General features: G+C 37.7%; 1 protein-coding gene across 1 annotated transcript; it reads right to left on the bottom strand.

The window, feature by feature from the left end:
• Window positions 1-1085: 1085 nt before the first annotated feature.
• On the bottom strand, window positions 1086-9591 carry psmb1 (proteasome 20S subunit beta 1). Its single transcript, XM_084392010.1, has 6 exons — window positions 9387-9591; window positions 5646-5753; window positions 4680-4761; window positions 4440-4569; window positions 3280-3386; window positions 1086-1372 (listed from the first exon to the last, which is right to left on the bottom strand). Exons 1-6 carry the CDS (start codon window positions 9485-9487, stop codon window positions 1187-1189), a joined length of 714 nt encoding a protein of 237 aa, XP_084248136.1. The 5' UTR covers window positions 9488-9591; the 3' UTR covers window positions 1086-1186.
• Between the last annotated feature and the right edge of the window lie 2156 nt (window positions 9592-11747).

The raw sequence follows: 11747 nt of genomic DNA on the forward strand, positions 1-11747 counted from the left end.
GGGAGGAGACCCCGGGGAAGACCTAGGACACGCTGGAGAGACTATGTCTCCCGGCTGGCCTGGGAACGCCTCGGTGTCCCCCTGGAAGAGCCGGACGAAGTGTCTAGAGAGAGGGAAGTCTGGGCATCTCTGCTTAGACTGCTGCCCCCGCGACCCGGCCCCAGATAAGCGGAAGATGTATGTATGTATGTTCAGAAGTTATACAAGAGTAACAACGAAAAATGTTCAGGCACAGGCTGTAAATAAAAGAGATTTGCACTTTGTTACACAATGGTGTATTGATTTTTTTCTGTGAATTCAGACCCAGTGTCCACATTATGTGGACATCATTTTTTTCAAAAAGTGCTTCATGTTCAAAGATAAATTCTGGTTATTATATATATTGGTCCCCTCCTAACCCCAAAAAGCTAGAAGAAATCTAAAATGCACGCCAAACCAAAGCTCGGGTCTGAGGAGGTTAAGTACATTAATTAATTGTAGAATTTAAAAAAAACTTCTTTTTTTTATATATAAAAACAAGCCTGGTCTCAAACTTAAGTATTCGTAAGTAACATTTACAAAAATGTGCTTTTGGTATGTGTAGATAGGTGCTAAAATATAGAAAATGTACAATGTATTTTATGGTTTATCTTTTTTGTTGTTGAGAAATGTCTTATATGTCCCACAGCAAACATAATAAATATTGGATGGCAATTAATGGTTAAAAGAAATGTTATTCATTTTAAGACTTTAAAGTGTCTTTGAGATTTTTAAATGAAATGTTATGATTTCAAATGAAGTGAATCAGTCCTGAGCCTTAACCTGCACTTAATTATTCTGTTATTCAATTATGCATTTAATTATCAATTATTTTCTGTACGTTTGCTAAAACGTCTCTAACAATAAATAAAATGGGAATCAGTTGTTCATGCCTGTGTGTCAGATCAAGACAGATCAAGACCTTGGACTATTTATGCAAACATGAATTTAACAAAATATTTTTTTTCCCATAAATGCAGTTCTAAAACAGACTGTAATTAAAAAATAATAATTAATTAATTAATTAAAATTTAATTCACTGAATTAAAAGAAAAGAAAGACAATAGTGATATTTGTAACGCATTTATTCTTGAGAAGGAATACAAAAAGAACAGCGGATTTGAAGGATGCGACTGGAGAAAAAGAAAAACAGGCTAATTTTGGCGTCTCAGTCTTTCCTGAGTGGCACGATCTCTTCTCGAATGCCTTCCTTGGTGATGATGCAGATCTTGAGAGCATCTCCTGTGTAGACGTCCCTCTCGGCGGCCGAGATGAAGACGTCCTTCACCAGCTGAACGGCCTTCTCCTGGCTCAGCGGGAGATGCTCCACGTTCTCCATGTTCTTGAAGCCGATCTGAGCACAAGAGGAAACAGTTCAAGCCTTCACGAAGGAACGGTGACGTTTTACGATCTTCATTTTATTTAAAACAAGTCATGCCTCAAAATAGCTTGAATGTAACTCTACACCCTTTTATGAATATGCAAATTAGCCCCACCTCCACTCACTCACAGCAGATCCAATTACCTGATCCACTCATCCACACATGTTTGAAGCAGAAACTGATTCAGAAGAAGAAGAGTGAATTATACAGGCATTATAATATGCTTTTTTGTATCGCTCTCTGCAAAGTCGGACACATAACGGTAATTAATATGATTAGCCTTTGGCTTTGACTACATTATCAAACAGCTAATAATGTGTTGCTAATGTTACACAAACCATGTTCCTGTTCGCATCTCAGAGTCAGACAAATCAGCGTGGTGAAAATCAAGTTTTTAATGTTGTTTATGTGTCTATGTGGTGTTTTTAAATGTGCTTTCAAATAAAAAAGAAATTGCAAATACATAAGTCGACACCATTGCTGAGTATTTTCTCCTTAAAACTGCAGTGAACCAAAGAGAGTTTCAAAAACACGGTTTGAAATCGCCCCGGTTACATACATCACAAACATGTAACCAATCTCATCAACGTGTGGGCGGGGCTTATCTCCACTGACTCTCTATGGGTTTTAAAGGCAGCTGTCTGACTCTGAGATGCGAACAGGAACATTGTGTAACATTAGCAACACATTATTAGCTGTTCGATAATGTAGTCAAGCCAAAAGCTAATCACACATTAGCATTACATGGACTCGTAGACGAGCCTGTGTGATTCACTCTTCCACTTCTGAAGGAATATTTCCACTTCTGTAGTGTTTCCTACAGTTGAGCGAATGCATCAGGTCAATCGAGCTGCTGTGATTGAGTGGAGGCGGGGCTCATTTGCATATTCATGGGTGTAGTTACATTTAAGCTATATAGAGGCATAAGGAAATTATTTTAACAGTGAAAAAAAGTTAAAATGTGTTATTTTGATGATCAAAGATGAGTTTTAAGGGATACAGTTATTTACTGCAGGGAGGAAAAGTTGATTTTCTTTCTTTTGATTTTTGATATGACCTATTTAGGTGTTGTATGATTATTTATTATTGACACTTGAATAGCAGCTACAGGTCGTGAGCTATAAGAATAACAAAGTGCAGTAAATGGTAAAACTATTTGCGCCACAAACCAGTGTGTTTTGTGTTATAAAACATTAACATATTATAAGAAATAGCAGTTTGCATTGCAATATCAAGCAGAATATTTATGTACTGTTATGTGCAGCTAAAATAACTGGAATTGACCCTTCGCAGGGAGTTTGATTGACAGACGGACCAATCATAATCCGCCATCCGCCATTTTTGTCTGCCAAATCAGTCAGGAGAGTTAGTAGATTAATGTTGGAGGATCTGAACTTGAAAAACGGTGTGTACTGACATCTTTCCGCGGTTAAAACAACATTCCTTCTGATGTTCATTCATGTTTATTTGATGCTATAAATGAACTAGAAGGAAGAGATGATCGGTTCACGAGCAGCTTTAACTGAGCGATCTATCAGACACATTGAAGAGCCACAAAACGGTATTTATTGTTTAAATTTCTTTATAAAAATGACCAATTTTGAAAGTTGAGACTTTGTTTCATATCAAAAGTAACCTGGTCTGTCCTGCCTGTCAGTGTGTTGTCAGTGTCCTCTCTCCTCCTTGATGTATTATTCACTGCGTGAGAACATGGTGTGTGTGAGAGCGGCGTGGCTTGTCGGTAACTAAAGGGGGCGGGTCTTTGCGAACGGTCAAACGAATGACACCGGAAGACTTGCTTCACTTACATGTCGGCGCCACTCTCTCTGTAAAGATCAGGTGGACAGACACTCGACCAGCCGTCCCTGAACGCTCTTACCTGGTTGTCCAGAAGAGGCTGCAGCATTGCACTCGCTGATCCTCCTGCTTTGTAAGAGTCTCTCTGGTACGAACCGACTGGATCAAAACTATAAACGGCACCTCGACCTGGAATGAAAAAACAACAGACAGGCTATTGAAAGACAATCCCGTTTATTAAGGCAAAAGCATTGTTTTTTATGCACTGGCCAGTTTTGTGATTTTGCCCTAATTTGGCTTTTCATAACATGTTGTTTCAGACTAATGGAAGTAAAACATCCAAAATACACTTTTATGTCATATTTTTGATCTATTTGCATCTGTAAATTTCAATGTTTGAGTCAGAAATCTCCACTTTAGCGGCACTTACACACACCACACTTTACAGTTTTATTCCTATCTGTATTCTGGAGGTTCACTCATACTGTATATCATTCCCCTGATGTATAGAACATTTTACTCCTAAAAACATGGTGGAAATGTATTTGTTTTCTGGCTGTTGACAGTACTTTCTGAAGGTCCAAACTCCGCTCTGGAAAAACCTTTAACTGGAACACAATCAGACTGATCCTGGCTTTATCCAATGCGCAGATTTGGGTTTAGGAAATCTATGCAAGCTAGCGCATATTTCATCATTTAATGCCTCATTTGTATATTCAAACATAACATAGCAGAAACTTGTAATGCAAAATATTGTATGCAATACTTAATGTAATCAATCAAATAAGATATTGTGGTGATATCTATTAGTTAATTGTTTACCCTATTCACCTGATGGTCTTGCCTTGACAGTAACACTTTATACAATAAGGTTCATTAGTTAACAGTTAATGTATAAACTAACAATGAGCAATACATTTGTTACAGTATTTATCAATCTTTGTTAATGTTAGTTAATAAAAATCCAGCTGTTCATGTTAGTTCACAGTGCATTAACTAATGCTAACAAATACAACCTTTGATTTTAATAACGTATTAGTAGATGTTGAAATTCATTTTAACTAAGATTAATTAATGCTGTATAAGTATTCATTCTTAGTTCATGTTAACTAATGAACCTTATTGTAAAGTGTTACCAATAAAAGAGTGTATAATAAACTCAATCACACATTTCGGAGCCTGAGAAAGACAAGCTTCGGCCCGCTGACACACACACACACACACACACACACACACACTCACCCTCCTCATCCAGACCCCCGATGATGTTGTACACGTAGTAAGGGAAGAAGCGCCGGCCGTACAGAATGGTGGACAGCATGGCTGCGATGGCTCCACTGGTCATGCCCTTATTATTGGAGTGCTTGTACATCTATACGGGAAAGAAACATTACAACTGTTAGTGCTGCCTGAACATGATCTGACCAGAACATACTATGACATTTTCCATTTTCCTTTCTAGGCTGTGTTTGTCAAACGCACCTTCAGTCTCGCCTCGATGATTTTGGTTAGCGTCAAGCAGTCGCCATGGAAACCACTGCAGCCAATCACTGTAGTGTCTGTCCTGTGTGGGAATGAACGAGAGATCGGGTTCAGCCATCTGATCTTTATCTTGAAACTCTCAATACAGTTACAGTTCAATCAAAGCACTGGAAGTCACATGTTGTCGATGTCGGGCGGAAACCTTATATCTCCATATTTTGTGTTTTTTTCCCCCATAAATCATCACTAATGGTCATCCTTTACGTCTGTCTGTGGGTTTTGCAAATATTTAACCAATGAAAAGAATTAAAAACAGCTTGTGACTAAACCTCGTAACTCCATTGGATCCTCGAACTGTCAGTCAAACCCCATAGCTCCGCCCACCTCTATCGTGAATGAAGTGCTGCGTGAAATTCTCAGAAATGTGCAGGTCAAAAGCCTTGTAACTCCATATGAGCTTAATTTTGATAATATAATGCCACATGCACGTGTCTGACCACATATAAAGCCACAATATCAACTTTGACGATGCAGTATTTAATTATTGTATAAATACTGTGTTTTGAAAAGTAGCATTTTAGGAGATGCGAGTTTTCCGCACGACAGCGACGATAAAGGAATATTCACTATATATATATTTGCTTCCTAAAGGGAGTGTAATCAATCAGTGTCACTAGTTTAACGCTTTATGTTGATTTGTATTTTGAAGCTTCTACTTCAGCAGAGTCTGTAGGTTTGTTTGCTTGGTTAACTCAGTGTCAAAACACTGACACAAACATGTGATGTTCACAGATGTATCCACATGGCATTCGTCATTCCTTGATTATCTTTAATTAAATGACTATTTTATTTTACTGTTAAAAGTTAAAAATAGTGATGTATAGGCTATACAGTAAGTGACACTACATATGATCAGAAAGCTAATAGAGATTGTGTTCTGTGTGAGAGATTCGTGTGCTCACTCACAGTTTGTAGCATTTGGGGGAGTCTCTGCTGTGGATGCTGTACCCCTCACTCAAACGCGTGTCCGACGCCACGAGAGCGAAGTCTTCACCGGCCACCGCCAGCACGGTCCTGAGGAGAGATTCAGAGAAACACACAGGGTTTAAGGCGAGACACAACAGGCAAAAACATTGATTTTTCATGCAGTGGTCAGTTTTGAGATTTTGGGCTAGTTTACTCCTTCAATATGTGTTCTTTCAAGCTGCTATAAAGAAAACGTTGAAAATATACATTAAGATGTTTATTTTATTACATTTTGTTTACTTGCGGCAGTAAGTTTCTCCCGAATTTACCAGGAAGTTACAACGCGACACGCCGAGCGCCGTCTGTTCACTAAAGTCTGTCGTGACCAGGATCGTTGTAAAGAGATGAGTCTCCACGCTGTGTAACCCAAATATGGGCATTTCCTTTCTATCAGTAACCAATCGTGAATGTCCAAAGGGGGATTTAAAGCGAATGACGAAATCTCATTTAGAGATGTTTAACTCTTTAACTGCCTCGTTTTCTCAAAATGAGTTTTTTGTCATTCTCCGGTACAAACATCTCAGCCGACGTACACCAAACTCTCCAGTTATACACTTAGCAGTATTCTGAAGATATTTTCAGAGGGATTTGTTAATAAATCATTCCTGGCCTGATTTATGTGACAACTTAATAAAAAAAATAGGGCGAAAATCGATTTTTTTAAGGTATTATAGGTATTTTTTACAGTATATTTTGATTTCCTAGGTAATGAAAGCATATATCTTGTGTGTAAACAAAGTGAAAAAATAATTTTTATATGTTCAGATCTATCTACCGAAAATATATGCAAAATCGTGCATATTTAATGAGATAATGCCTAATTTGTATACAAATAATTAAACATAAAAATTTCTAAAACTTGTTTTTTTATATACTTGTGTAAGTAATCAACTGAGGAGGTTTCATGGTGAGATCTATTATTTTAAGATGTTACCCTATTCACCTGTAGTGTCTCACCTTAACACAACAGAGTTACACTCTTTAACATAGTGAGGAGGAAAGACAGGTACAGAAAAATATCCATATTTAAAACTTTATCATTTGGCGCAAGTCGACTTGCGTACGGCCGTCTGCCGTTATTTTAGTCGCTAAAGTTTTAAAAATGGATATTTTTCTTACACGAACGCATCGCTTCACTTCAGAAGGCCTTTATTAACCCCTGGAGAGCCGTTTCGAGCACTTTTATCACGGATCGATGCGCTTTGATGGACTTCCAAAGACAGACACCCATTCACTGCCATTATAAAGCTTGGAAGAGCCAGGACATTTTTTTATACAACTCTGATTGTATTCGTCTGAAAGAAGAAAGTCATACACACCTCGGATGACTTCAGGGTGAGTAAATCAGGGGCTAATTTTCTTTTTTGGGTGAACTATCCCTTTAAAGCTGTAGTCCGTAACTTTTGGTGCTCTAGCGGTTCATAAACAAAACTGCATGAGTCTTGCGGAAGAACATTGTGCGCGTGGAGCTACTTCTCTTGGTTTATGTCTATGGGCAGCAGTGCAACCTGAACCAGTCTAAAATAGTCCCAATATAAACACTTATTATAGTTATAGCCTATAACTTATAGGTGTACCTTAGTGCTTTAGGATAAAGCAAAAACACGGTTTGGAAAATGGATTCATGATGTACTTGTTCATTACATAAATTCTGATTAAAAAAGAGTTATAGACTGCAAAATATATATATATTTTATTGTGTGTGCATATATATATATATATATATATATACAGTGCTATGCATAAGTTTAGACACCCATACTAAAGTTGACTAAAAAGAGGAATAAAAAATCATCTTTTGGAAATTGACCTTAATGCCTTAATTTAAAAAATTAGGAAAAATCCAACCTTTAAGGACACCAATTTTCTTTGTGAATGAATAATGTATCGTAAATAAATAAATGTTCTTCCTTAAAATACAGGGTGCATAAGTTTGGACACCCCTGTGTTAAATTCCCATAGAGGCAGGCAGATTTTTATTTTTAAGTATTTTTATTTATTTATTTTTTAGGATACTATGCATCCTGATAAAGTTCCCTTGGCCTTTGGAATTAAAATAGCCCCACATCATCACATAGCCTTCACCATACCTAGAGATTGGCATGGTTTTATTTCAGTTAGCCTAATAGCTAGTTTGATTTGCATTGAGAGATGATCTTATGGAAAGTACCCCATGCCAATCTCTAGGTATGGTGAAGGCTATGTGATGATGTGGGGCTATTTTAATTCCAAAGGCCAAGGGAACTTTATCAGGATGCATAGTATCCTAAAAAATAAATTTAAAAAAATACTTAAAAATAAAAATCTGCTTGCCTCTATGGGAATTTAACACAGGGGTGTCCAAACTTATGCACCCTGTATTTTAAGGAAGAACATTTATTTATTTACGATACATTATTCATTCACAAAGAAAATTGGTGTCCTTAAAGGTTGGATTTTTCCTAATTTTTTAAATTAAGGCATTAAGGTCAATTTCCAAAAGATGATTTTTTTTATTCCTCTTTTTAGTCAACTTTAGCATGGGTGTCTAAACTTATGCATAGCACTGTATATATATATATATATATATATATACACACACACACACATAGTGTTGTTGGGTGTAATGCATTACTAAGTGACTAATTACTGTAATTTAGTTACTTTTCCCTTGAAAAAAAAATTTAATTTAATTACAATTACTTCTGATGTAATTGCACTAAATACTGCATAGACTATAGAACCGTTTTATATAAAGCAATAGGGGATTTAAAATCAAACTTTTACATCTGATCATGTTAAAATGTGTTTAATGTAACTTTCTCTCTTTAAAGGGTTAGTTCACCCAAAAATGAAAATTAGCCTGTGTCATCTTTCTGAAGCGTTAAAGTGGTAGTTGCGTCGAGTGTCAATGGAGGGACAGAAATCTCTCACATTTAATTAAAAAATATCTTCATTTGTGTTTCAAAGATGAGTGAAAGACTTACGGGTTTGGATCCACATGAGGGTGAGTAAATGATGACAGAATATAAATTTTTGGATGAACTATCCCTTTAAATACTTCGGTCAGTTCAAGAATAATGTATACAATTTTATATGATTTATCTGAAAGAATTAAAAGTGCTGCAGTTTCATGTCTATCCTGGTATTGTTCAACTGGTCGAGGTTGATATGGGATGATAATGCAATAGCTACATTTCAGAAAGAGTTATCAGAACAGTAATCTACTTACACTGTTGATTAGTAGCTAGTAATTAAGTTCATTAATTGGGTTTTTAGAGAAACGTATCCAACACTGTATATGTATATCCCATAATAATAATTCTTATTTCGCCAATGAAATTAATCTGCAGAAATCAGGCAGCAACATCACTTCACCATTAAATAAATGATCATATTATTAGTGCAGATATCAGCATATATTTGTGACTTTGAGAAAGAGTAAATCAGTTGCTTTTATTGTCAAATGCGGCAGTTTTGATAGTGAAAGTAAAAAAAGCACACGCTTCATACCAACTTATTTTTTACCATTACGACTGAATTTAACTATAGAATGCCAAGCTTAATATATGGATAAGATAAGAGAAGCAGGAATCACTAAACAGGCTTTCTGAAGAGTGTGTAAAAGGAGTTGTGCAGTGAAGTGAACTGTCATGATCGGCGCGTGAGGAAGAGGAAGATAAGGCAGAACATCCTTCTTACCCTCCGTTGAAAGCATAAGGAGAGAATTTATGCTCCACTGGACCAGAGTAGTGATAATCCTTCATCTTTCCATTATCACCATAAGCTTGAGAAGAAATCATGATGAAGCTCCCTCACAAAAACTCGCTGTATCACCGCAATATGGCCACCGGAAGTTGACAGGTCCTGGTTTCCTGTGCGCTTACGTCACAGAGTTTGTAGTCTCATGCTAGCTAGCTCATAGCGCCGTCTGCTGGTAGCCTCGATTATTCACAGTGCTGCTGTGTAATGTGAAGCATATGTCAAATGTTTTCATTATGATCGTTTAGTCAGTTGTTTATAACCTATTGATACGTGAAACAAGTTCCCAGTGTCTTTCATTGCGCTCACGTTCAAAGGGACAAGAACAGTAGGCTAGCCTTGTCAAAAAATCCTATTGGAATGAGTGAGTGAATGAATGAATGAATGAATACAGGTATCTAGTGGCTACACCATAGTTTTATAGATGATTTGCTTTATTTCTTTAAAATAACTTAATGTTAAGGTCTGAATGGAACCCATTTAGGCTACCCATGAGCATTAATACATAGAGGCAGGACGAAGTAGCCTACTTTAGAAACCAGCCTTTATTAATGTTTAAGAGATGGGGTTTGGGGCTGGGTCTGTGGGACTGTTTCTGGGGGACGAGTCTGAGGGAAGAACAGGAGACAAGGGTAAGGAGAATGCAGAAGACAAAAGGTAGGCAAAATAAAAAGTGAATCCCCAGAAACAGTCCCACAGACCCAGCCCCAAACCCCATCTCCGCAATAATAATTAATAAAGGCTGGTTTAAAGTACTTCTTCCTGCCTCTATGTATTAATGCTCGTGGGTAGCCTAAATGGGTTCCATTCAGACCTTAACATCAAGTATTTTACTGTTATATGTCAACAAGATTCAACAAGACATTTTCACCTGGCTAGACCCAATGTTTAGATCTGTTGTGGTATTTATGCAAATTAGCACATACGTAATTAGATTATGCACCGTTTGTCCATGTTAACAAACAATTTTAAAAAACTTGTAATACATTTTTTGTTTGTCTTGATGTAAGTAATCAAATCAGTAATTTTCATGGTGATATCTAAAGGGTAAAATGTTTACCCTATTCACGTGAGAAAAAGAATGAATAGGCGTATGAATAGGCTATATTTGGGTCTTTTTCGAAACGTTCCCCTAATGGGATTCTTCTGGGCTTTTCTTCCCCCTTACGTAGGACATATTGAGGATACAAAATCAGTTGAGTTTGCTTCTGTTGCAATTTGTTCAACCTTTTTGATTTAATTTAGTCTTTTATACACATGAACATTGATCAGCGAACATAACAGAAGATCAACCAAATAGCTTTGACGCGCGAGAAAAAAACTCATTGGTTCTTGCAGAAGCTCAAACGTGCTGCGTAACACGAGAATGAACCTCATTGGTTCTTGCTGAAGCTCAAACGTGCTGCGTAACACGAGAATCAACCTCATTGGTTCTTGCTGAAGCTCAAACGTGCTGCATAACACTAGGATGAACCTCATTGGTTCTTGCGGAAGCTCAAACGTGCTGCCTAACACTAGGATGAAGCTCATTGGTTCTTGCTGAAGCTCAAACGTGCTGCGAAACATGAGAATGAAGCTCATTGGTTCTTGCTGAAGCTCAAACGTGCTGCGTAACACGAGAATCAACCTCATTGGTTCTTGCTGAAGCTCAAACGTGCTGCATAACACTAGGATGAAGCTCATTGGTTCTTGCTGAAGCTCAAACGTGCTGCGTAACACGAGAATCAACCTCATTGGTTCTTGCTGAAGCTCAAACGTGCTGCATAACACTAGGATGAAGCTCATTGGTTCTTGCTGAAGCTCAAACGTGCTGCATAACACTAGGATGAACCTCATTGGTTGTTGCTGAAGCTCAAACGTGCTGCGAAACACGAGAATGAACCTCATTGGTTCTTGCTGAAGCTCAAACGTGCTGCGTAACACGAGAATGAACCTCATTGGTTGTTGCTGAAGCTCAAACGTGCTGCGAAACACGAGAATGAACCTCATTGGTTGTTGCTGAAGCTCAAACGTGCTGCGTAACACGAGAATGAACCTCATTGGTTGTTGCTGAAGCTCAAACGTGCTGCGTAACACGAGAATGAACCTCATTGGTTGTTGCTGAAGCTCAAACGTGCTGCGTAACACGAGAATGAACCTCATTGGTTGTTGCTGAAGCTCAAACGTGCTGCGTAACACGAGAATGAACCTCATTGGTTGTTGCTGAAGCTCAAACGTGCTGCGTAACACTAGAATGAACCTCATTGGTTGTTGCTGAAGCTCAAACGTGCTGCGTAACACTAGAATGAACCTCATTGGTTC

Source organism: Rutilus rutilus, assembly GCF_951802725.1.
Source record: "Rutilus rutilus genome assembly, chromosome: 20".
Taxonomy (NCBI): domain Eukaryota; kingdom Metazoa; phylum Chordata; class Actinopteri; order Cypriniformes; family Leuciscidae; genus Rutilus; species Rutilus rutilus.

Excerpts from the sequence above, each read along its gene's own strand:
- psmb1 (XM_084392010.1), bottom strand. The coding sequence starts at position 9,487 with ATGATTTCTTCTCAAGCTTATGGTGATAATGGAAAGATGAAGGATTAT. Across the intron at positions 5,754-9,386 it reads CCTTATGCTTTCAACGGAGG|GACCGTGCTGGCGGTGGCCG; the intron begins GTAAGAAGGATG and ends ATCTCTCCTCAG. Across the intron at positions 1,373-3,279 it reads AGCCTCTTCTGGACAACCAG|ATCGGCTTCAAGAACATGGA; the intron begins GTAAGAGCGTTC and ends TCTTGTGCTCAG.